The sequence below is a fragment of the Equus quagga genome, chromosome 13 (genome assembly GCF_021613505.1).
Source record: "Equus quagga isolate Etosha38 chromosome 13, UCLA_HA_Equagga_1.0, whole genome shotgun sequence".
Classification (NCBI taxonomy): Eukaryota; Metazoa; Chordata; class Mammalia; order Perissodactyla; family Equidae; genus Equus; species Equus quagga.
In genome coordinates, this window is record NC_060279.1 from 28,581,308 (window position 1) to 28,607,895 (window position 26,588).

The following is a 26,588-nucleotide window of genomic DNA, read 5'->3' on the forward strand; positions in this document are numbered from 1 at the left end:
TCTAACTCATTCTACCAACTCCAAGTTCCTTGAAATCAGAGTTCATTTCTATTTCGTCTCTTCCCTCTATTCAGGACTTAACTTCCCTCCCCACTCCCCACTTTCCCCACTTTGCCCTCCTTTTACACAAGCAGATAAACGGCTGTGCTTATTGCCCTTAGAGGATCCTGTGAGCATCATCTGATTTTAGTATTCCAAAAACCCAAGCTCTCAAGTGATTGGTATGGTCTTTAGACATAGAGAAAATGCTTGTTAGAAATAGCAGGAGAGTGCACAGAGCTCTCCCTACTCTAGACCCTGAAAGAGCTATGTAGACATTGAAATAAGGCCCATCTCAGTGGCAACCAGACAAGATGATGACCAACGAAACTAAAAAGCAGATGGCCCCTTCACCTCTCCACCTTGCAGTACATACGTCACTCCACCCACCTAGAAACTTAGATAAAACATGAGGAAAAGGAGATGGGGGCAAATTGGGACGAAGTTTCTACCACCCCATCTGAAAGGAGCTTGAAACAGAAAAAGTTGAATTACAGAAAAATAAGGAAGCCTACATTTATTACACATGCTAGTTTGTGGATTGAGACTCCCATTTGCTACATATGTTGCTCAGTAAACGTTTGTTGAATGAGTAAAAGAATTGAATGAATACATGAAAAATAAAAATTTGTAAAGGATCCACGTTTGCCCAGGGTGGAATGCTTCTTGACAAGGCAGCCATAGGCAAGGTGGACCAAGAGGAGCACAAGAGCCTGGGCATCCAGAATTCTGCATCCTAGCGACCATGGCCGTGGAGCTGGTAGTAAACCCTCTGCTTTAGTAACCGGGATATTTCCCTTGGGATACCATCGAGGAGAAATGTAGGCACGGTTTTATTTTCCTAGGTTCCCAGTGGTGAGGTGAGGTGCCTCAACAAGAAAAAGAAACCGTTTTAGTTTCACGTGACGTATTTGAAAGCGGTTAGCAGTCGGCCTGGAATAGTAAGTACTCACTATTAAGTTTACCATTTCGCACCCTCAGTTCTTTTCGCTACATGAAATTCACTAATCAACTGTAGCCCCCGCCCCTTCTGGGCCCGCCTCCTTCAGCCTGGAGGATTGGCTCTGGCCCTATTTCCGGCTTCTGGGACCCGGGTGCATACCGTTTCCGGTGTCATGGCGGCCTGAGGTCCCGACAGTCGGTGAGGCGGCTGCAGGCCCCTCCCTGCGGAGCCGCTGGTCCGGCGGGCGGGGATGTGACCTCAGGTCCTGCCGGCCTGTCCCGGGCGTCGCGTCAGCTCCCGTGTCAGCGCCCGCAGTCCACACCGATGGCGGGATCCGGCTGCTCGTGGGGCGCGGAGCCGCCGCGGTTTCTGGAAGCCTTCGGGCGGCTGTGGCAGGTACAGAGCCGCCTGGGGAGCGGCTCCTCGGCCTCGGTGTACCGGGTGCGCTGCTGCGGCACACCCGGCTCGCCCCCCGGCGCCCTCAAGCAGTTTTTACCGCCGGGAACCACCGGGGCTGCAGCGTCGGCCGCCGAGTATGGTTTCCGCAAAGAGAGGGCGGCGCTGGAGCAGTTGCAGGGTCACAGGAACATCGGTAATAGCCGCCGGCTCGTCTCTCCTCGCCCAGGTCCCAGCCCCAGCGTACACTCCCTCTCAGCCTGGCGTTCCTTCTTCCGTCCTTTAGCGGGAGAAGTGGCTCTGGCCTTCTCGTTGTCACCCTGTCTGGGCCCCCTTCCCATCCCTCTTTCACCCTTTTACTGTCTGCAATACGGTGGAGGGGGTGGTCTGCTTTGCCCGGTGTCACATAGTAGATGCTCAGTAAGTTCCTTTTGCTTCAGGTCTGCATTGGAGAATGTTACACCCGTTAGCATCGAGAATTATCTTCTCTAGTGAAAGGAGGCATATCGTTGCTAGATTGTCTTGTATGGAAATTTTTGAATCCTCGCATAGGAGTGAAAAATGGGAAATATTTCTAGGGCTTGTGACATCAGTGCTAAAAACTCATATAGATTATTACCTGGTACATATTTAGTATGGATTTGGGAGAAATGACTCAGTATTACATAGAAGTCCTTATGGAAGTGTGAAAATTAGGAACACTATGATTTTCCCTGGGAGGATTATGTTTCATGATTCAGGTATTCAGACTGTAAGTTATGTAATGATTACTGATGATTGATCTCGGAAAACAGTGTCCATTGTCATTACACCAACAGAGACTTTATAATTAGTTATAGCTTTGGCTAATAAAGAAATGTCTTGGTTCCAGACAAGCATAATCCATGTTTAATTTGAAGTGACCTTTTTTATATCACCATTTGGGAGAATTTCTTAACACTAGTGTTGCGTTTTTTGTTTTTTTTTTTTTAAGCTTGCTAAATGGTGTATATAACCGTGGTATTTAAGAGAGAAATTTTTTGCAGGCCTGAGGACTTGTTGAATCTCTGCAAGATTGGGTTAAAAAGTCATCTTGAAAGTATAAATCTCTTCTTTTAATATTTAGATTATAGAGTGCTATTTGGGGTCAAGAACCAATGTTCAATTTTCTTTTTGCATGTTGTGACATTCATCTTAAAGAATACTTAATATTTAGATTTTTACTTTTGATTATTTTTGCTTGGCACCCAAAGTGCAGATTCACCCACCACTGAGTGCTTGGCAAAACACATTTGAATTATTGTGCCGTATTTAATAACTTTGAGTAGTAATCAGCTGTTGAAGCTTGCCTCATTTTATTTTATTAAAGTAACCCAGTTGCCCAGAAATCTTATTCATGGGAAAAATAAATCACTGTGGAAACTTGCTTGCTCATCAAAGTTATCCTTCTCTAGACCATTCCAAATTTGTACTGCAGAGTTACCCTACTTTAGTAATAACTTACTCTGAGACTGATTTTTAAAGTATTATAATTCGTTTCTTTTTCTAGTGACTTTATATGGAGTCTTCACAATCCACTTCTCTCCAAATGTGCCATCACGCTGTCTGTTGCTTGAACTCCTGGATGTCAGTGTTTCGGAATTGCTTTTATATTCCAGTCACCAGGGTTGTTCCATGTGGATGATACAGCATTGTGCCAGAGATGTTCTGGAGGCCCTTGCTTTTCTTCATCATGAGGGTTATGTCCATGCAGACCTCAAACCACGTAACATATTGTGGAGTGCAGAGAATGAATGTTTTAAACTCATTGACTTTGGACTCAGCTTCAAAGAAGGCAATCAGGTAAGAAGTACTTTAATAACAGGGGTGCTTTTGTAGAGACATTTCTGTCTAGAATACTGAAATGCCTGGGGACGAAGCAAATAAAATGACTGTCATTGCCGCCATGTAAAAAAAGGTTTATGTTTGGGTCAGGTACAGGGTAGGCATAGGGGGAGCTAGTGACGTACAAGAGAGCTTTGGAAGTATTAAGAATACTTCGCCGACGTAAAATGCTCTTTTATTCTTGAGCAGTTAGTTAATTGCTGAATTACTGTTCCTGGTGTCTTGAGTGTTGGGGCACTATCTCATGTGACAGTTCGGGCAAACCTTCCGTTCTCCGTGGTTTGTCAGCTCTTCGCCGCAGAGCGTCCTTATTTTTAAGTAGTGTCTAGCAGGCAAGAAGCTATGTAAAAAAACAAGCAGCTGTATGGAAAGTCTACAGCTTGTCTGTGAAAACTGCCCAGTTAATGAACCAAAGAATTATGGTAGCCAAGGACTAAAAATTTGTTGGCATTCTGTTTGACAGTGGTTTACTGCACTCTTAGAGAAGCAAATACACTGTAGAGATGGAAGGAGAGTGGGCAATTTTTTATTGGTTGTAATATTTACTCTTCTTCTTTAGGATGTAAAGTATATTCAGACAGACGGGTATCGGGCTCCGGAAGCAGAACTGCAGAATTGCTTGGCCCAGGCTGGCCTGCAGAGTGATACAGAGTGTACCTCAGCCGTTGATCTGTGGAGCCTAGGAATCATTTTACTGGAAATGTTCTCAGGAATGAAACTGAAACATACAGTCAGATCTCAGGAATGGAAGGTAAACTGCACCAGTGCTTTGCTGCGGGGTCCTTAATTCCAGTTTAAGGGTACTCAATTTATAATGATTCTCGTTGAGGACTCTGATTGCTTCATCTCCTCTACGCTCCTCTTTCTGCATTGTTGGGACCTTAAATGCCGCTGCTCACTCCCGTAGCTACAAATGTGCTAGTGAGCATTGCATGCTCATTGTTCCTAGCCTGGGGCCTGGTATGTAGTGAGTGCTTGATAAAATGTTTGAATGAATGCATTTTCCCAAAGAAGAAAAAGTGATTTCTTTTGTCTAGTAATTTAGTTATATTACATTCTAAAATATTACTGATACAACAATACATTGTAAGTTAAATGATAATTTTACATAATGCTTTACAGTTCCTCCTTTATAGTTGAAAAAGTATTTTAATGCACAATCTCTGAATTCTCTTAACAATTCTGTGAGGATCTTTGAAGTGGATATTGGTTATTCTTTTACAAATGAAAAACTAGAGGCACTGATCCGTAAAGCCACTTGCTCCAGATCGTACCACTGGATGTTCCAGACCTGGGACCCAAATTCTGTTCCTCCTTCTGTCTACAGTTCTACACTTCCCCATATTTATTTGTGTTACATATGTGAACTCTGCTGATAAAGTGACTGCTGCTTATAATGTTGTTTCTGTGGGAACATGAGTTCTAAATCCAACTCTGACATAGGAATCAACTTTTTGTTTGTTCGCAAGTTAGAAGTAACTACGTTATGTTTTCAAACATATTGTGGGCCTTCAGTGTTGTGAGGATATCAGTATCCTTTAGGCCAAAGGTTTGAGAAATAATAGAATGTATAGGAATTATTATTGGATTTTATATTAAACAAATTTTTTTTTAAGCATCTAATATATAGTTAGTGTATGGCTATTTACCATGTAGAGTTTTATTTCTTTTAAACCCCTAGTCATCTATTTCTGGAAGTATTTCTGGAAGGAATACTTTATTAGCCTGGTGGGTGTACCTAATGCTTACCTTTGGCAAAAAAATGCTGCCATGCAAGTAAAACCAGTATCATCCTTGTCACGGGTACTCCCAAACAGTCAGGAGGCTGAGTATTCTTTCTCTAGTGTTCATCCAAATAGAGATCAGTTACTTGCATTAGCTTTGACTATCTTTGAGCCCTTTGGACTGTTTCTGCTTGGGCCAGAGCCGATCAGAACTAGGTCACATTCAGGCATTTTGTGTGAAATTTGGAAGTGTAATGTGTCTAATGGAAACCTCAATATTCAGCCCTCTAGGTAAAAACATCATTATTTTATATTTTATCTCTTTCTTTGAAGGCAAAATTGCCAAGTGAGTATGAACATAGGCTCTGAAGTCAAACTACTAGGGTTCATATCTTGCCCCCACCTCTTACTAATGTATTTATTTAGGTTTGCTAAACCATGGGTTTACTTTGTAGAATGAGGGTAATAAGAGCATATATCTCATAAGAGTACTGAGGTTAAAAAAGAAATGATACCTAGTTCTTGGCATAGCGTGTGGCCTCAAGTAAGTATTCAGTAAATTTTAGTGATAGTGGAGATAACAGGTGTTTTTACTCATGTATGTACACACTTCCAAATTCTGAGATAGTATAGTACTCAGAGAGAAAAATGTTGTATTCCATAGGATTAGAGTATGAATAATGTGTCAAATGCAATTTTTAAATACTGCCTTTCTTTGCCTTTGGTAGTTTATTTTATTTCCATCTGAAAACCGATTGAAGACTCGTCGCTAAGACACTCTGACTCAACTATCACACCGTTTTCTCGCTTTGCGATAAACTGCATTTTTATGTGGTTGCTTTGGTATTTGTTTCTTCATTCATTCATCTTGTAATTGTTCATAGGGTCCCAGGTACTGTGCTAGCTGCTGAGAATAGAGAAAAAATGTTCCTCCTCTCTAGGAGCTTATAATTAGGCACATAATCTCCTCCATTAAGAGTATAAGCTCTAAGAAGAGAGTGTTTTCTGTTGCATTTTACTTACCAAACAGTACAGTGCTGTGTGCCTAGTACTCAGTAAATACTTACTGAATTGAATAACCAAAGGAAGACTTTTCTCCCTTTTTTTAGGCAAACAGTTCTGCTATTATTGATCACATATTTGCCAGTAAAGCAGTGGTGAATGCCGCAATTCCAGCCTATCACCTAAGAGACCTTATCAAAAGGTACATTAATGTACTTTAAACTTGCTCTGTGTACATTCACTATATAAAGCAATTTTTTTTATTTTATTGAGGTCATAATAGTTTATAACATTGTGAAATTTCAGTTGTACATAATTATTTGTCAGTCACCGTGTATATCTGCCTCTTTACCCCTTATGCCCACCCCCAACCCCCTTCCCCTCTGGTACCCACTAATCTGTTCTCTTTGTCCACATGTTTATCTTCCACATATGAGTGAAATCATGCAGTGTTTATCTTTCTCTGGCTTATTTTGCTAACATAATACCCTCAAGGTCCATCCATGTTATTGCAAATGGGGTGATTTTGTCTTTTTTATGACTGAGTAGTATTCCACTGTGTATATGTATGTGTGTGTATATATATATATATACATATACATGTGGTGTATATATATATATATATATATATATATACACCACATCTTCTTTATCCATTCATCAGTTGATGGGCACTTGGGTTGCTTCCATGTCTTGGCTATTGTGAATAATGCTGCAATGAATATAGAGGTGCATAAGTCTCTTTCAATGGTTGATTTCAAGTTCTTTGGATAAATCCCCAGTAGTGGGATAGCTAGGTCATATGGTATTTCTATTTTTAACTTTTTGAAAAATCTTCATAATGTTTTCCTTAGTGGCTGCACCAGTTTGCATTCCCATCAGCAATGTATGAGGGTTCCTTTTTCTCCACATCCTCTCCAACATTTGTTATTTTTTGTCTTGGTAATTATAGTCACTCTAACAGGTGTAAGGTGATATCTGATTATAGTTTTGATTTGCATTTCCATGGTAATTAGTGATGTTGAACATCTTTTCATGTGCCTGTTGGCCATCTGCATATCTTGTTTGGAAAAATGTGTGTTCATATCCTCTGCCCATTTTTTGATTGGGTCGTTGGGTTTTTGTTGTTGAGTTGTATGAGTTCTTTATATATTTTGGAGATGAACCCCTTGTTGGATATGTGATTTGCAAATATTTTCTCCCAGTTGGTGAGTTTTCTTTTTGTTTTGCTCCTGGTTTCCTTTGCCTTGCAGAAGCTCTTTAGTCTGATGAAGTCCCATTTGTTATTTTCTCTTTTATTTCTCTTGCCTGAGTAGACATGGTATTCCAAAAAATGCTTCTCAGACTGATGTCAGAGTATACTACCTATATTTTCTTCTAGGAGTTTTATGGTATCACATCTTACCTTCAAGTCTTTAATCCATTTTCAGTTAATTTTTGTGTATGGTGTAAGATAATGGTCTACTTTTATTCTTTTGCATGTGGCTGTCCAGTTTTCCCAACACCATTTATTGAAGAGACTTTCCTTTCTCCATTGTATGTCCTTGGCTCCTTTGTCGAATATTAGCTGTCCATAGATGTGTAGTTTTATTTCTGGGCTTTCAGTTCTGTCCCGTTGATTAGTGTGTGTTTTTGTACCAGTACCATGCTGTTTTGATTGCTATGGCTTTGTAGCATATTTTGAAATCAGAGATTGTGATGCCTCCAACTTTGTTCTTTTTCTCAGGATTGCTAAAGCAATTTTTTTAAATGGATTTCTATTATTATTTCTGGTTTGCTTGATCATGTACAGGTTTTGCTCCCTTAGAAATAAAAAATCTTACTTTAGATATTCTATACAGGCTAGCTTCCTATAAGAAACATAAATGATCAAGTCATTTTACTAAATTTATTTTCAAAGAAATGTTCATTTGTTCATGGTGAGTACCAGGTATTAGGCTCTTCTTGGCAGCTATTTTATTTACTGGAAGATAAATGGTGGGCCGCTGTATCTTTGGCTTCTTGTAGCTCTGACATTTCTATAGACTTGATGGGAAATAGGTTTTTAAAAAGAGTATTAACCAAGGACTGAGTTTGCTTTTGGACCACGAAAGAAAATGGTTCAAATTAGGTAGTTATGTATTATAGTTTAAATAATTACTGTTGAAAGTTCTGGGGACAGATATAGTGTTTCTGATTTTTTGGTAGATCCAAACACAATAAATATTTTAAAATAAGAAATAATGTATATTATCAAATAGTTGACTTTTCACATTTCTAGCATTACAGGCCAGAAATGAATAAAATAATTAGTATGCTGCAAAAGGGTAGATCTCTTGATCAAGTCAGAGTATTATTTCTATTGACTCTGTAAACCTTCCAATTAGTTTTTTTTTTAACTTTTTATTTTGAAGTAATTATAGATTTGCAGGAAGTTGCAAAAATGTTACAGAGAGATCTGTGTACCCTTCACCCAGTTTCCCCTGATAACATCTTACGTAACTGTGGTACAATACCAAAACCAGGAAATTGACATTACAATCCACAGAACTTACTGAGATCTCACTAATTTTGCTTGCACTGATTCGTGTGTGTATGTTTTCAAAATAATGGATTCTCTCTTGGAAGTCAAATCATCTAAGTTCTAGTATTGACTTTGTTATTTGGGCTTTTTTTCTTCTTGATTATACAACTAATACTAAATTTAGAAGCTACAGAAAATTGTGATGAGGAAAATAAAAATATAAACTCACTTTCCTAGTGTTAACACTTTGGTTCTATTTCTTTTCAGTATCTTTCTGCTTATTTTGTTGTGAATGCATGTAAAACTGTTTGAACCTTTTTTTTAATTGTAGAATAAAACAGATACTGAGAACAAATGCATAGCTTAGTGAATCCTTAGGAGTACCGTTGTATTCACTATTCAGGTCAAGAAATAGAACTTCCCCAGCTACCCTTGAAGTCCTCCGTGTGCTCCATCCGAGTCCCAACCCCTTCTTTCCTTCCCTATAAGTAACCGCTACCCTGACTTTTATGATGATTACTTCCTTGTTTTCATTATAGTTTTAGTACCTAAGTGTGCATCCTCAAACACTATGGTTTAGTGTTACTCTTCTTAAAACAAAATCTTTTTAAGTCTCTTTACTCTAAAAGGTCCCTTTCCATCTCCTACCCTGCTTTTCCCTTATTTGTTGAACAACCTGGGTTCTTGGCTCAGTATAGTTGTCCACAGTCTGAGTTTTGCTGATTGTGTTATCGTGGTGTAGTTTAACATACTTTTGTTTATTTCTTGTAAATTTGTTAGTTGTATATAGAGGTTGTGTTCATTTGTTTGTTTTTCTGTAGACTGTAGATTATACTGTATTCTTTTATAGGGAGGCACATAGTGTAGCCATCTCTATTTTGTGTGTTAGCAACTGTTAATACTCAATGCCTAGATCCATTCCTTTGTTAGGGGTTGTAGAATGATGATGATCTTATTCTGTCATTGGTTCTTCATTTGGTTAATCAAAGACAAAGTAAATGCTTAATTTTCCCTTTATTTACTAGTTTTCGTCATGAGTTGGTTCCTGTCATCCTCCAAAGGGAATGATCCCATTTTTGAAAGTTTAAAGTATCATTATTAACTAATGGATTGAAATATGTCGAGCAATTTTTTTCCTAATTGAAGCTGAATTTGTCTCATCTTTGATGAATGTGAACTTCTGCAAGTTGGTTTTGGTGACCTTATTATCTTTGGTAGCTTGCTTGGTATCTGGTGTGACAAGATCTTCCCAGTTCATCTTATACATTTCCTGCCCCACACCAGGAAGTAGCCATTTCTCCAAGAAGCCTGGTTTCTCTTAGTAGGAAATGGTATTTTAAAACCACAATCTGGGTATTAGGAATATTCATTGCTACTGAGGTGGTGATTGTTTCTGAGGCCTTATAAGTGGACAGAGTTCATACTAACATTTCCAGTTAAAATGTAAAACCACAGAATTTTTACTTTTCTTCTTCTGTTTTACATCTGTATCTCCTTTCTTCTGTGTCAAGAATTCTGGTTCTAAAGGACAAAAGGAATGCCAGAATTAGAATATTTCATAATTACTCATTTGCTTTATTCCACATTACACTACAGCGTCAGAATAATAGTAATCTAGTAAGATTACTGAAAACAGTTACTTTTGCATATGCTTTTTCCATTCTTCCCCATTTGAAAAATAGCTGTATCTGCATCATCAGATTATGTAACCATTACATGCTGTATACTCTCTGTTTTAACACTATTATTTAATCTTAGTTCTCCATGTAACTATATGTTTAATTTTACCACTGGTCCTTGTGTTGATGTCTCTCTAATCATTTTAGTTTGCTGAAACTTGTTCTCTAGGAGAGCATAGGATTAATATTCTCTTGAGTTCTTGCTTGTTAATAATGGTTAAACTGTGCTTATTATACTTGAAAATCTCTTTATCTGGATATAAAGTTCCTTGGTATGCATTCTTTTCTCACATGTCTTAAACCTATTTCTCTGTTTTCTTCTAGCATATGGTGTTGCTGTTGAAAAGTCTGATGATACTCAATTGTCTTTATATTAAAAGTCACTTGCCCTTGTTGTCTAGATGCCCACATGGTTTCATCTTTTTCTTAAAAGTCTAGTGATTTTACCAGAATATGTTTTGATGTTGATTGTTCTGGGTTGATATTCTCAGGAAAATACGTAGTTTCAGATCTTGTTTGTTTTAAAAAGTGTTTTTAAATTCCAGTTTTTAGTATTCCTTCTGTTCCCTGCTTTGGTTTTCTCCTTCACACACTCCTATTCTACACATATTGGATTTTCTTTGACTTTATTTAGTTTTATCATTTCCTCTTGAATCTTTTTTTATCTCTTTCATTATTTCTTTTTGATTTTTAAAAAATTTCCTCCTTTCTGCCTTCTGTTTATCTTTAAGACATTGTCTCGTGTTTATTCATCTTTGTATCTCTTCTAGCTTAATCTTATTTTATGAAATGATTCTTTTCTTTTATTTCCAATTCTTTCCTGAGTTCTATTACCTAATTTTTGAGATTTTCTAATTTTGATTTATGTTGCTCTTTATATCTTATATTTCTTAAAAGTGTCTTTAGCTCATTTTGAAATGGTAGGTTATAATGTTCATCTGTGTTGTGGTCATGTCTTTCTGGCATGCATTCATTGTCTGAGGGACATTATTTTGCATTTCTCTTTTTTTTGTATAACTTTGTTAAAATATAAAGCTCATTTTTATATGGAATTCATTTTCCTAAACTTATAGAAGGTGTAGTTGGGATAACTTTTCTCATTATACAGGGCTCTTTCTTCTCTTGTTTTTGTGTAATGTCTAAACAAAAAAAGATGTTTTTTCCCCTGAGATCTGCTGGTTCTTCTCCTCCTCACTTTTTTCTTGGTGTCTCTGTCTCTGTCTTCCTCTCTCTCTCAGTTTTTATTTACCTCGTCCTCCATCGTACTAATTTGGATTCTAGTCCCAAGATTTCTTTTTTCTGCAGGACTTTGCCCTGGAAGGGAATTTCAGCTGGTTAGTTTTGAGAAGTCATGGTGTCTAGATTACTCCAATCCCTTCAGATTTTACAGAGGATCCCTTGCATTCACTAGGAATTAGAATGTATAACCCCTTGCAGTTTCAGCTGCTTCTCTCATATTGGCTTACTATGCTTCCTAGTGAGTACCTGTTGGCTATTTTGGGTTATTCTTTTCTCTGGTTCATCAGATCAACTGTTGCTTTTCTCTTCTTCCTTCCACATAGATGCTGATATGGTGCAAGGCTTCCTACTGTTGATGGTTTGTCCTTAGACTCTTGCATTTGGCATTTATTGGGGTTACCTACTTTTGTTGTAAATGTTGTCTATGAGTTTTTGATTTTGCTATCAAGTTGCTCTATTATTAGGGGGATTTGACAAGACTCAAAAATCATCTCACCATCTTTTTTTTTTTTAATTGGATTACCCTAAATCTCTGTCTAGCTTTTTTTTCACTTAATGTTATAGAGTATGGATCACTTTCCCATGTTGTATTTATTGATCAGAAACATTTTAAATTAAAATATATTACGTCGTAGTATGTATCGTGATTTATTGAATCATTTACTCATAAATAGCTTTTATATTTTTTGTAAGTAAATGATTCAGTAAGTCATGCTAATATAATTAATGCTGTGATGAAGATTTAGACATTTTTATTTTCTCTAATGGTTGCATTTTCAAAAGGTTTGATAATAATTGTAAAGATACCCATTTTTGTGTTTTAGCATGCTTCATGATGATCCAAGCAGAAGAATTCCTGCTGAAATGGCATTGTGCAGCCCATTCTTTAGCATTCCTTTTGGTAAGTTGTATATATCTCTGTTTTTTTCTTGGTCATTTTTCTTGGTAATCAAATAAGACAGCAGAACTAATTTGTATTCCCAAGCTCCTTTGCCTGATGTTCCTCAGTTTATTTAGGGAAGTTTACGTTTAACCATGTTGTAATGAACTTAAACAGCCCCTCATATTGAAGATCTGGTGATGCTTCCAACTCCCGTGCTAAGACTGCTGAACGTGCTGGATGATGATTATCTTGAGAATGAAGAGGAATATGAAGGTCAGTGCTTCCTAAATTAATGTTTTTGTTTTTGTTTTTGCTTGAGGGAGATTCACCCTGAGCTAACATCTGTGCCAGTCTTCCTCTATTTTGTATGTGGGTCGCCACCAAAGAATGGCCACCTCCAAGTGGTGTAGGTCCATGGCCGGGAACTGAACCCAGGCTGCTGAAGCAGAGCATGCTGAACTTAACCACTAGGCCATGGGGCCAGACCCTGTAAATTATGTTTTAATGTATCTTTCTTAACTACATGTGGAATTGACATATCGATTCATAAGACTGTCATATTTTCCTAATTTATATAATGAAGTTATTGAACTATATGATCTCTAAAATGCTCTTAACTTTTTGATTCTTGCTATAGATTGAATGTGTCCCCTCAGTATTCATATGGCAAAGCCCTAATCCCCAATGTGACAGTATTTGGAGTTGGAGAGTTAGGAGGTTTAGATTAGGTCACGAGGGTGGGGCCCTCGTAATGATGTTAATGCCCTTATAAAAAGAAGAAGAGACAGAGCTCTCTTCTTTCACCATGTGAGGATACAGCAAGAAGGCACCTGTCTACAGCAGGCACCAAGTCTGCCTGCACCTTGATGTTGAAGTTCTGGCTTCAGAACTGTGAGAAATAAATGTCTGTTGTTCAATCCACTCCATCTATGTCATTTTGTTATAACAGTTCAGGAAGGCTAAGACCTTTCAAGTCTTTTACATCTCATAGCCTTTACCAAATTAATAAAAAAGATGAATTTTCCCAGCAACTTCTTTCTGTCTCTCTACTCCAGTCCTGCCCTGTGCTTCCACTTGCTTTTGGCTCTCTTTTTTGCTTTTAACAGCTCATTCACTCAAGACATATTTACTGAGTTCTGGCTATGTACTTACCACTGTGGGATTACTTCCTGTCTTTAGTGTAGTGGGGGAGACAGTTATATAACAAACAATTAAAGTTTTGATAAATCTAAAAGTAGAGTAATATGCAGACAGGCAGAGAGGAGGGGTACTTAACCCAGTCTGAGTGATCCATGAGGGCATCTGAGCTCCTTAGTAATCAGAGTTGCTTGGCTAAAAGCTGAGGGGTTGGGTGGGAAGTAGCAGAAAGACATAGAGATGAGAGAAAGCGTTGCATGTTCAGAGAACAGCAAATTGTTTGGTATGGTTGTATCTTAGGACATTTCTTGGGGAGCAGTCAGTATTTAAGTACTCAGTAAGTATTTATTCTTTGTTAAATGCGATAAGGAGCCATTAAAAATTTAAAATAGGAGAATGATATAGTTAGATTTCTGTTTTACTAAGAGCATTCTGCAAACAGTGTTGAATGGACTAAAGCAGAACCAAACTTAAAAATGTCAGTTGCTTAATATTAAATATTTTCTTTGTGGAAAATTAAACCATTAAAGATGAGGCTAGGAAGAAAGAAGAAAGAAGGGTAGGTGGAAAGGAGAGAAGAAAGGAAGAAAAATTTTTTACCTTAAAAAATCATGGGAGATTAAAAAAAATATATTCCTGGAGTGGGGAAGGCCTTTTACAAGTATGCACAAAACTCAGCGGTAAAATAATAATTCAACAAATTTTGCCGTGACAAAAATCACCATAAGAAAGATTAAAAGACAAATAGCAGTCTAGGAAAAAATATTTACAGCTCTTATCACAGACAGAGCCTCTATAAATCAACCCAGTAGCTACTGGGTAAAGGATATAAATAGATAGTTTATAGGAAAGTATGTACAAGTGTATCTCACAGATATGTTTCATTCTCATTTATTGAAATGCTAATTAAAATCATGCTATGATGTCTTTGTTACCCTTCACATTGACAGTGAAGGAGATATTTAATAACCTTCTTGTGGAAAGGGTACAGGAAGACATGTTCTTATATATCCCTGGAGAGAGTTTAAATAGTAAACCTTTATGAAAGGCAAATTGGTAATTCCAGCAATTGCAAATTCAAATCAATTTTGACCTAGTAATTCCATGTCTAGAGAGTCAGTTTAGAAATATGCAAGTAGAGTGAGATATGTACAAGTTTATCTATTATAAGTTATCTGTAATGGCAGAAAGCTTAGAAATAGTTTAATTATTTAGCAGTAGGGGACATATGAGAGAATGTATTGATCATTCATGGAGTGAAATACTGGATAGCCATAAAAACAAATGAGAAAATTTCATGTGGTCATATTGAAAGATCTTAAAGCTATAATGTTAATAAAGCAAAGCAAGATTGGAATTTTGTATTTGTTTTTATTTATTTTTTTTTTTGGAGATTGACACCTGAGCTAACATCTGTTACCAGTCTTTTTTTTACTTCTTCTTCTTCTTCTCCCCAAAGCCCCACAGTACATAGCTGTATATACTAGTTGCAGATCCTTCTAGTTGTACTGTGTGGGACGCCACCTCAGCATGGCCTGATGAACAGTGCTAGGTCCGTGCCCAGGATCCGCACTGGCAAAACCCTGGGCCTCTGAAGTAAAGGGCACGAACTTAACCACTTGGCCACAAGGCCAGCCCCAAGATTGGGATTTTTTACTTAAAAAAAAGCATATGCAATCATCATATTTGCTGGTGTATACTTATAATATTTATGGAAGGATAAAGAAGAAACTGATAATGTTTGTTGCCTTCAGGGAGGGGAATGGAATAGCAGTTGGGAAATTGGGAAGAAGACTCTGTTTTTTGGATTTTGAATCATTTTAATATATTAACTGTTCAAAATGTTAAATTGAAGGTATAAGAAGAAAATTACTAAATGAATTGAATTTATATTATTCTTAACTTAAGCCTAATTTTAGGTGGTATGGAAAATGACCTCATTACTTAGATCTGAATTCCTGAATTCTTTGATGATTTAAAATTTTAAAATAATGCTTTGATCACATCAAAGTGGTTACTGTTGTATGTTTTAATAACCAGATGTTGTAGAAGATGTAAAAGAGGAGTGTCAAAAATATGGACCAGTGGTGTCTCTGCTTGTTCCCAAGGAAAATCCTGGCAGAGGACAAGTAAGTGAATGTTTTTGTAATTCCAGAATGATTCAGAGGTTGTTAAAATCCTGTACAGAATGTTTTAGTTCTGTAGAAAGATGTACACAAAATGTTGCTAGGGATTATAAATTTTGCATTATGGATGTTTTATTTTCTTATATTTTTCACTTTTTCCAAAAGTTCTATAATATGCATGCATTTCTTTATCAGTTAAAATTTATTTTTAGAAAAGTATTAATCTACTTTTAAGCCATTCTGAACAGTGACACCAACTGAATTATAGCTAATTTAGGTCAGGGTCAGCTACAGAAATGTTTTGGCCCAATTTTGTTCTAATTAAGTAGAATTAGAAAATCATTTAGGTTAAGTTCTGATTGTAATAGAACTGAGAATCCTGAAATCTGAGCTCCAGTCTCAACATGACTAGCTTTGTGATCAACCTTAATTTTTTCGTCAGTAAAACAAAAGGGGTAAAACTGTGATCATGGAGGTTTCTTTAGAAATTCTGCAATTCTAAATTAAATTATATGGCAAAGAATATAAAAGAAATCTTTTATCTGTAGTATTTTTGTTTTTTAGGAAACAATATTGTTTTACTGTCTCAGGGTTTTTCAACCTCAACATAATTGATATTTGAGCTGGGTAATTCTTTGTTGGTGGAGCTGTCGTGTACATTATAAGATGTTCAGCAGCATCCCTGCCTTCTACTCACTAGATGCCTTCCCTCCACCCTCCTCAGTTGTGACAACCAAAAATGTCCCTAGACACTGCCACATATCCCCTGGAGGGGAAATCACCTCTGGTGGTGGATTATTATTTTATCTTATGGTTCAATATTATGAAAATTCTTGGCAACTGAGAAAAAAAAGAAACTTCTTTGTTGTCTTAGTAAAAAGTTATTGCCAATCTAGTAGTAGTGGCCTTTACCTCATTTACTGTCAGGTACATACTAAATGCATCATTGCTGTTTATTTATTCAACCCCTATTTATTGAGTGTTCATGTTCTAGGCTCTGGGATATAACAGTCATCATAACAGACAAAGGAATATATAGGGATAAGCACTATGGAGAAACAGATTGAAGAAGACTATTGTGGTGGGGTGAATTGCAGTTTTAAATCAGAAAGTAGGGAAGTAAGTATTGAGGTTACATTTGAGTTGAAATTTGAAGGAGGTTAAGTAAGAGAATTCCAGGCAAGAGCACAGCAAGTCCCAAGGCCTTGAGTATGCCTGGCAGGTTTGAGGAGGTCATTGTGGCTATAGCAGAGTAGAGTTGGAGAATAGCAGTATCAAAGAGGTAGGGGAGTATCGGGGCAGGTCAGGTAGGGTGAGCCTCGTGGGCCATTGAAACAACATTGGCTTTTACTCTGAATGAGAAGGGAATGTATTGGAAGATTTTGAATTAAGGACTAATGTGATCTGACTCAATATTAAACCCAGTGGTCAAAATGAAGTGGGAGACACAGAATAGGAAAATAGGAGGAATATTTTCGAGGGAGAAGTATCCAGCTTTAAAATAATACGAAGAAAATCAGTCTTCATCCGTGAGAAGTTTGCTCTCTTAAGCCTCCACTGACGTTTAAAGGAGAGGGAAAGCAACTTTCGATAAACTCTTGGAATCACAGATTTAACTTCAGCTTATTGAAAAAGTCCATTACCTAGTGGGCAAAGCCAGTCTTCGTTTGAATTTTTCAGTTCAAATTAACATATTATGACTTTTTAAGGAATATTGTAAAAAACACTGGAAAATAAATTATGGAATACATCTTACAAAAATAGTCAAGATTAAAATAATATAGCTTTAATATAATTTGATTTCATAATAAGTTATCAAAGTAAGATGCTTTTTCTCTTTATTTAGTTTGGAGTAATACAATGTATAAAATTATAGGTTATCTGTGAAGCAAAGAGTATGATAGAAAGCATGGTATTCCTTCTCTAAGTGCATGTATATTTATTTATTGAACTTTGGTGTATGGATTTGGGGGTAATTAAGAATCAGGTTAAAAAAATCAGGAAGAGCTTCATTATTTTCATTGAACATCATCTTCTAACTTTCCTTTTGTATTTAATGAAAAAGTATACATTGCTAGAAACTAGCTGGTCTTAGAGCTAACATTCTTTTATTTTGTTAAAAAACCCAGAAATATTAAGTATTTCTAAGATAAATAAAATGAGCATTAACTGATTAGATTCTATATTTGGCAATATAATTTGGTAATATAGGTCTTAACTACCTTGTTATATGAAGTACACCTTCTCTGAAAGAAATCACATAAAATCTTATCAATAGTGTTTTTCCCATGCAGTTAGATTTAAAATAAACAGCCTGACTACCCTGCTGCGGCCATTTGGAAGTGCTTTTATTTCCAGTTAATGACACAGTTTAGGGATGGGTTTTAAGAATAGCTGAAAAGCACCACTTACCTTTATATATGTAAAAAAGGTAAGTTCAAGAGTAATGCGTGGCTTAAAAATAGTCATAGAATGAGAGAGGCAAAATCCGTTCCACTTTTCCGTTTTATAGTATATGTGAATTCAGAAAATCCCATCACAGACCAAAATACCCTGGGTCTGACGTCATATGTCATCCTTAATAGAAATATTTGCTTAAGATAAGAAATGACCAGTCATAGGCAGGGCTTGGTGGTTTGTTTACCAGTGAAGGAAGATTCCACTTAAAAAAAGTACTGTATTTGGAATTGCCTCTTCCTCTCATGCTCTGGAGGTTTTTATACCCTGTGGAAATACCTTTGCTTTGTCCAGTGGGAGAATGGCTCATATGAAAGGGTAAATGAAAAAGGATGACCTGCCTGAACTTCCAGGGAGATCCAGTTTTAGGGAAAGGTACAAATACAAGTTGAGTATCTGAAAATTGATTTCCTTAAAACTATCTATTCTTGCTTCTCCTTTTGAAAGTCTCTGAGTGTCGTGTGATGCTGGAGCCCAGGCTGAAGACTATTGACGTAACGAGTGAGGCGTACAACTTGGGGGGGCGGGGGGGTGCAGTTCTTTTCCTGGTTCACAAATTTACAGGTAACTGAGGATGTCGTTTCACCTCCCTGTAACTTTTGCTTTAGATCATCAAAAAGAACTAATAAATTATTATGCTATTTCCTCTGCCTATCTCAGGTAGGAATTCAGATGCTCTGGAAAAGGAAATTGCCTAGTTTTAAACTTCTTCCTTACTATAGTTATGGCTTCCACAAATATTCTAATAAGTATAATTTCCAGTAGCTTTTTTCCTCCTTTCACTTCTGAAAGTGTAGATTATCTCTGAGGCACTCACTGTTGAAATGCAATTGCTTTCTGGGCTGTTCAGCCATGTCTTTAGCAAATGTCTAGTGCTATTCAACACTCCTGTCAGGTTGTACATTTTTCCCCAGCTTGTCTTCAATAGATTTTTCAGAATTGAACTTAGTTCTAAAGAAGTATTCCAAACCTTGCTGCTCAAAAATGTGGTTCATGGACCAGCAGCTTTGGCATCATCTGGGAGTTTGTTTAGAAATGCAGACACTCAGGCTCCACCTTAGACCTACTTAAGCGGAATCTGCAATGTAACAAGGTCCCCAAGTGGTATTTATACATTAAAGTTGAAGAGGTGCTGTTCTAACACAATCTTGATGGAAATGAAGTTACTTTGTTTTCTCTATCCTTTTACAGGTCTTTGTTGAATATGCAAATGCTGGTGATTCCAAAGCTGCTCAGAAATTACTAACTGGAAGGATGTTTGATGGGAAGTTTGTTGTGGCTACATTCTACCCGCTGAGTGCCTACAAGAGGGGATATCTGTATCAAACTTTGCTTTAATCAGTAACCTGAGGACTATTTCCTGTTTCTCCTCTTTCATTTCCTGGGTTATTGTATTCTACATCTGAATGCAGAAGTACCCCCTTACCATTTTAAGGGAATACTTTGTACATTTATTTAATCCTACTAATGTGCAGCCATTGCTCAAGCAGTGACTGCATTGCAAACATTTGGCACTGAGTAGGACAAGACCTCTCAGCTATACATTGAGGGGTTTTAGAGCATCCATGTGGGCAACCTTTTTTGTGCAGTAGGGCAAGTGCTGCTCTTCAGTATGTAATCTAAAAGATACTAACTATTTCATGTGATCATGAAGCAAGGATGAATAATATCGTAGTGAATATTATTAACAAATTTGTTAGAGTTGGTGACATCACCTACTGGTTATTGCTTTACATCGTCAGGTGGTTCTTCCTTATTGTTGATATCCATAGCTGGCACTGGATGCTCTCAGTAATGTTACATAATCGTCAAGCAGCAGTTACCTACTGTGATCTTAACACTGAGTTATGAATTCTTTTAAAGGAGTACTGTAGTACTGAACATCCCTTTAAAGAAACTGCAGTGAGCCTCTCGACATTTTTTTTAATTAAGGCTTTTAAAATAGAAAGCTGATGCTTGATCTTGCACAATTTTTATGTCTAGTATGTATGTTCGAGTGAGTGTGCAGGTGTGAAAGATGAGAGAAAATTTGAGTCAGCGTACTTTATAGTGTGAATCTTGTGAGCTAATACAGTCTATACCCATCTCTTCCCTACCTGTTTCATATCTAAGATTTAGCATATAAGTTTTTTGAGAGTTGGTCTGTCTGATAGAATGTCAATGAGAAAATAGTTCATTCCTGAGAGGCTCAGAACAGACAAGTCTGGACTAAGTTACATTGAAACTCTCTTAAAGGGATTGGATCAAAGAATATTGCTACATGTAAATTGCCCCATCCTTCAGTCTACTTTAGACTCTTTATTAGCTCATCTTTTTTGTACTGAATCTCATGTGATCATTGTAAGATTTCTCAAGATATAGTTCTACCTACTATGATGGAAAATTGAAGTGAGTCAAAAAGAAAGAATTAGATGTTCAGTGAAGGGAAAAGAAAAAACAATAGGCAAAAAGGCTCGGTAATCACAGATTTTTTTTCCCTTCTTTTCTCTCTCTCTCATCCCCCTCCCTCCCCTTCTCCCCTTCCCGTATTCTCTGCCTCTACCCTTAGCTAAAGAGACGCTAGAGGAACAATATCCCAGGTGGTCTGGCTTTTGACTGCAAGGAAGTTAAGAAGGGTGTAGCTGTAATAAGGTGGAAGTAGAAAGGAAGAAAAACGCAAAGAAGTCTTAAAAGGATTCATAGCAATCTAATGTGTCCCTGAGTAGAGGATACTAGTATGTATGAGTTCACTGACAGATTGATTATATGGTTTTAGGAATTATGATTATGAATTCCTCCCCTGTATGGTAGATTGTCCTTAAAGGTTAAAAACTTAGGAAACCTTTATAAAGCACTGATTTTACACACACAAAAAAAGTTATATACAGGTTATGAATTTTTCTTGTTTCCTTACCTAAATGAAATTTTTATTTATTTATTTTTTTCCTAAGGAAAAAGCCTTTTATATCTTTTCCTGCTGGAGGTCTCCTCATATAGTCTTTCCTTGTGTGTGCCATGCAGGTTATTGAGAGCCCAGCTAAGAATTTCTATTTTAGAGGATGAATTATTTTACCCTATTAAAAAATTACTATTTGACATGTTAGTTATTTACAGTTATCAAATTATTCAAGACTATCTCAATATTTATTATGAAGCCACATTTGATATAAGGGGGCTGATTTATGAATTGCCAAAAGGCCTTGTGACAGGTTCCCAAGGGAAAGTTATACAGTAAGCTTCTAATATGTGCCCTGTGTTATTTTTCATTTTGGTCCTTTCAAAGGTTGGTTAGCTGATTTGTTTCCAAATAAAAATTCAAGAGAGTATAACCAGTATTGTGGAGATCTAAGCTTTCCTAAAACACGAATATTTTTATGGGTAGCAGCTTCCATGGTGATTAAAAACACCAGGTCCTTCCACACATACTGGTGAACACAGAATACAAATGAATTGTTTTTAAGGGCAAGTATTTTAGGTTAGCACGTGTACCTTTCTCATTCCCCTCCCCCCAGCACCAAAAAGAAAAATCCTTAAAGATAAACTGCAGGTAGGCTTCTAAGCTTAGCGATGCAGTATGCTGCTAACATCTTGATGCTGAATTTTGCAGCATTTTTTGATCATCTTCTTATTGCTGATGTATGCATTCATGTATGTAGTGTTTGACACTGTAGAATTTTATTACAGAAGATGCTAACTAGATTTTAAGGAGCTGAGGGAATAATTGATGAGCCTAAGTAACCAGGCATTGAGTTAAATATTTTATATTAAAGCCACAGAATTGAAAAAAGATGCCTCCAGTTATTTAAATTCTTATTCTATAGCTCTTAACCCATTACTACCAAAGATGACATTTGCAGAGTCTCCCTCCCTCCTCTGATATTATAAGAAGTTTAATCTTAGTATCTTTCTTAAACCTGAACCAAATATTATCAAAAGATGCAATTTTCAAGATTCTTTTAGAATGAAATTTATACGCAGAGATTTTGATTCCTTGAAATTATTAAAAACCTAGAATTTTCTTCTTGAGAGGTAGGGTAAAGAGGTGAGAATTCATGTCACTTAACCCTTACCCTTTTGGGAAAATTTTATCTCAGGTAGTTTTTCTTTCCCTAAACTAATATCTGTGCTTCCTTTATCTGTTGCCTTCCTAATTTCTTCTTTATTGTTACATGGTATTGTCATGGTACATTTTTGTCCCAGAAAAGGCATATAAATTGATTATCCGATAGGAAATCTTTGGTTCTTTGGAAACATATTTGGAGGAGGTGGCGAGAGAGCCACTTCCAAAACTTGAACGCTTTGTTCAAAGGAGAATAACAAGTGGAGTTGGACACCTCAGTGAAAGATAGCATTGGCTCAAAAACTGTTGGCTGCACTTTAAAGGAATAATTTTAAATTTTTCTCTTGGAGTAAGTGATTGCATTTATTACCACTGGTTGTCTTCCTTGTCTTGTGGCCATCAATACAGCAACTCTTAAGGGAAATTCCCTCTCTGCTATGCCTTTAGCCAAAACTATGGCTGTTTTTAGAACAAAATCATAAATATAATTTTGCTCTTCCTTCTCTGTGTTTTCATTGAGACAAGTATTGCCTTCTTTTTAGGACTCCAGCTGCTAAAGAGTGCTGAGGTATGTTAAATTAACCTTTAAAAAAATACCTATGCCTTCTAGATTCATGTTACTTGTACTTAGATTTTAACCTTTGAGCAAGTTTATTATAAGGAATGCTGCCAGAAACAGTGCTGTCATGTAGAGGAAGTTGAAGAGAAACTATGGGCGTAAAGTTTGTTTCTATCGTATTACACTGGACTTTCACCCTGGTAAGGGCATCAGTGACCTTTCTGTAATAAATTAAAGTCAGAGTTACAGCACTCAGATGCTGTTTCATGGCTCATTTGAATTTATTCATCAAATGGAAGTAACTGACATTTTGGCATCATTTTCTTCTTAGGTCTTATGTTCTGACTTTATTAAATTAGGCCTATCTTACATAATTTTACATAATTCTATCAGTTATACTTGGCAGCATGACTTTTTATTTTTTGTAATTTAATAAAAATCAGCATCATAGTTTCTGATGGTATTTATAATAACATAGTTACTGGGTGAGGGAGTGGGGAGACACTCAGTAACCATGTGTTTTACCTAGACTTTTATGCAAGGGTCCATACCAGGTGGCTTTATTCAAATTAGGGTACTGATGGAATCGCATCATGACATTTAGTCTGGTGGATGTGTAGATAGTCAAAGATTTAAGCAAGTGCCTTGTGTTTCCTGGAAAATACTAAAACTCGTTTGGGTGAGAGCTTCCCAGATGATAATACTTTTTTGCACCTCTGCCTTTTCCTTGGAATAACTTTTGGATTGAGTCACGTAGTATAAAAGTCCAAAATTTCTTGGGTTTACCTTTTTTTGTTTGTGCAAATCTATTCATATTTGATTTCTTCCAATAAATCTATATTCTTCATTGTATCTGGTTCCATTTTTAATATTAGATTCCTTCAAATCTTATTACTCTCTCTCTCTCTCTCATGTAATTTATTTCTTATCAAGTATGGTTACATTCAGACCAGCCTTTGGTCATAATTAGCTCAAAAGAGTTTCCATTTCTTCTTAAGGTGCTCAGTAAATCACCTTTACTTTGAGATGGTGGTCTTTTCAAGTTAGTATTACTTTCTCGCTTTCTCAATGAATATAAAAATGTTCAATCTCTGTAATACAGAACTCATCTGAGCCTCTTCGGTATATTTAGATAAGTTACGCTTTCTTAGTTATAGAAGAACATGGATATTTTAGTTTTTAAAGTGCCCAGAATTTTAAAGATTTTGTTTTGTTTTCTTTTAGGTTAGCTTCTGCTCTGCCTGATACCCCAGGCTATGTCATATTTGTAATCTTAGCCACCCCCCCCCGCCCAAATATTTTTTGCTATTTTTAAAATTGTATTATGACTAGTATATTCACACAGTGGCATGCAATTGTCAAGTACTATGGATATTTAAGAAGAAGGTAAACAATTTTAACTATTTTTGCTGCAATTTTATAGGAAAAGTGGGCTGTAAGAGAAGTATCTATAAACCAGAGAGCATTTAGGAAATTTTATATTTATAGGTGGTCATTAAGGTGATTTTCAGGATATAAGGATAGATAGTTTCCACAGCCTTTGTTCTCCCGACAGGAAGTTTTTATTCGTTTTCCTGCAGCTCAGCACTTTTGTTGTTCTTTATACTGCTTATGAGGATTAATGTTTTAAATTTGCTTTACTTTTGCTTTTCAGAGAGATGTCATAATCATGGCAGTTATGTTTGTGGCACCATAAATGCTGGAATTCATGGAAAATTTATGAAATGATTGTCTGAGTGTTATTTCCCATTACATAGAGTAGCTGTCATAGTATCTTAAAGAAAACTGATGGCTTTTTGAAGGCCATGTATGTTTTATGACCTAGGTTCATAGTATTTTAATTTAAAGGCAAAGAGAAGTATTCTGTTTTATTTGCCTTATATGACCATTAATCCTTCTTGTACAGAAAAGATTCATTTTGTTATACTACTTTGTATGATGAAATAGGTCACATTCTGAAAAAGAAAACAAAACGCAAACTGGAATTCTTAATTTGTTTGTTTATTTTTGGGAAACCCTTATGTAAACATCAGAGCTATTTATCATAAACTCTTGATTGTCAGCAAGAGAATTATTGTAGTTGCTTTTTTATCCCAGGTTGGAATTGCCTGCTCCTTCTAGGTTGTCTCCCCTTAACAGTATTCATGATGTCAGGACAATGAGTGTGTAAAAGCAAATGTAGTGAGATGTTCTAAATCATGCATCTAAAATCATACATCTACGGACTGAAAATCTCTTCAGTTATTTGAATTACCCGTAGCTGTATTATTTCATTAGCATGGGTTGTCAGAAGTCTGCCAAACTTAAGAGTAAAGAAGGGAAAGATAAGTAATAAAAATAGACGAGAGGAAGAAAATGGCTTCCTTACTGGTAGTAGTAATCTGCCATATATTTTATGATCTAAAAATGGAATTTATTTTTCAAAATCCAGGTTTGGTATCTGTAGCATAGAAACATTGCCTTTCCTACACATTCCTCATTATTGTCTCCTCAGAAAATTATTTTAAGAGTGTATGAAACCAGATTAAATATCCATATTCAGTTTAGTCTAATTTTAAAAATAAACATTTGAACTCCCTATTTTGTGTATTTGGTGTACGTCAACACTCATGCAGATCAAGGATCAGAAAGAAACTGGGGATTAGCCATCTCCGTATTTCCCTTTGCACATTGGGTATAGTGGGTGGTGTTAGTATGCACTAGCTGCAAAGTCATAGCACCTTATGGAAGTAAGTAGTGTTTATTTATTATAATAAGAAAAAAAAGTTAAGCTGGACCTCTGTGGAATTTTTACTTTGCAGAGTATAAAGCTCTCATATCTTTTCCAGTAGGATTTACTCCTTCAAGCTTAATTCTTTTTTTGAAAAAAATCTTAACTAATTTAACATTCCTTTATATCCTCTTAACAGTGTCAAATCTGGGTACAAGGGATTTTTTCCCAAAAAGGGCTCCATCTTTGTTATCTTTTGGTCGCTCTTAGAAATCGGTAATGATCAATAGATTTTAACAGTTTATGGCTTCCTGTATCAGCACTGGAGTGGTTGGTTGTGAATATTAAAACCTACTAATATTTTCCCTCAGTAACATGTAATTGCTATGTTTTTGATAAGAAGGTATAGTTAGAAAAAATGTGAAAGATCACTTAAACCAAAGCCAGTTATAAGGAGTATTCTCTCCTGTTGGTTTACCTTCACCTCAGAACTACAAGAGAATTACAGGACGTAGTGAATAGTTGTCTATAACATTTCTACCAGTTGTTTCACTAGCTTCTTGGTCTTGGCATTTCTTGGCACTATGGTTCTCTGTTCTTGGTGGTCTTATTGTTTGTGAGGTTTTCTGTTTTTTCTTTGAATAACTAAGTGGGACTATAAATGTAGATGTGTATCAGTACCAAGAAGTTCTTTCCTCAAATCCCTAAATTTCTGATTTCTGTTCAAGTCTTTTAAAGTTGTTTTTTCTTGCTGAATAGCAGAGAACTTTTATTTTCCATTTTCCTATATACCTAAGAAGTATGGACACTGCGTTGCAATTGACTGTATTGCGTATAGTTTTTTGCTGAAAACTTTTTCTGTAAACACAACTGCCTTGTTCAGTTTTGTCGTAAACTGACTTTCCATAAGATGCACTGTTGATATGCTTTCTGATGTGTGTTTGATAAGAGTGGTTAAATAAAGCTTAAAAATAAAGGCATTGCTTTTTAATTTTAACTGTTTCTGTATTTAAAATGTATGAGTATTCAAGGCTAGATAACAGGTAAGTATACTTATTTTATGATTTAGTTTTTACTAAAAGCTACTATTGAAAAATTTCCGTATAGTTTGAACCATCCATTTCTAAAGAATATGATTTTTCATTTTTGGAAGTAGTATATCAAACCGACAGTACTGAAATGTAACTTTTTTTTTTGAATACGTGTTCTTGATACTGTAGAAACAGCCTTGTCTAATGAAAAGAACCAGAATTCATGGTTGGGAGATTTATGTTCTAATCTTGGCTCTT

At 36.3% G+C, this 26,588-nt stretch overlaps 2 protein-coding genes across 2 annotated transcripts in view; one reads left to right on the top strand and one right to left on the bottom strand.

Moving 5' to 3' along the window:
- SH2D1B (SH2 domain containing 1B) overlaps positions 1–1,269 on the bottom strand; it is an 85,997-nt gene extending 84,728 nt beyond the window's left edge. The window contains exon 1 of the mRNA XM_046680488.1: positions 1,142–1,269. Within this exon, the coding sequence (XP_046536444.1) occupies positions 1,142–1,156 (15 nt within the window). The 5' untranslated portion in view covers positions 1,157–1,269. The remainder of the gene's footprint in view (positions 1–1,141) is intronic.
- On the top strand, positions 1,164–26,296 carry UHMK1 (U2AF homology motif kinase 1). The gene is made up of 8 exons (XM_046680487.1): positions 1,164–1,574; positions 2,907–3,199; positions 3,801–3,992; positions 6,075–6,169; positions 12,213–12,289; positions 12,446–12,544; positions 15,449–15,537; positions 19,183–26,296. The coding sequence occupies exons 1-8, from the start codon at positions 1,307–1,309 to the stop codon at positions 19,327–19,329; spliced, it is 1,260 nt and encodes a 419-aa protein (XP_046536443.1). The 5' UTR covers positions 1,164–1,306; the 3' UTR covers positions 19,330–26,296.
- Positions 26,297–26,588: the final 292 nt, after the last annotated feature.

What these genes read in the sequence shown, in the direction of transcription:
- UHMK1 (XM_046680487.1), top strand. Translation starts at nt 1,307, where the DNA reads ATGGCGGGATCCGGCTGCTCGTGGGGCGCGGAGCCGCCGCGGTTTCTG. An exon ending in GCTTCAAAGAAGGCAATCAG is followed by an intron (nt 3,200 to 3,800) that starts GTAAGAAGTACT and finishes CTTCTTCTTTAG; the next exon opens with GATGTAAAGTATATTCAGAC. An exon ending in TCAGATCTCAGGAATGGAAG is followed by an intron (nt 3,993 to 6,074) that starts GTAAACTGCACC and finishes CCCTTTTTTTAG; the next exon opens with GCAAACAGTTCTGCTATTAT.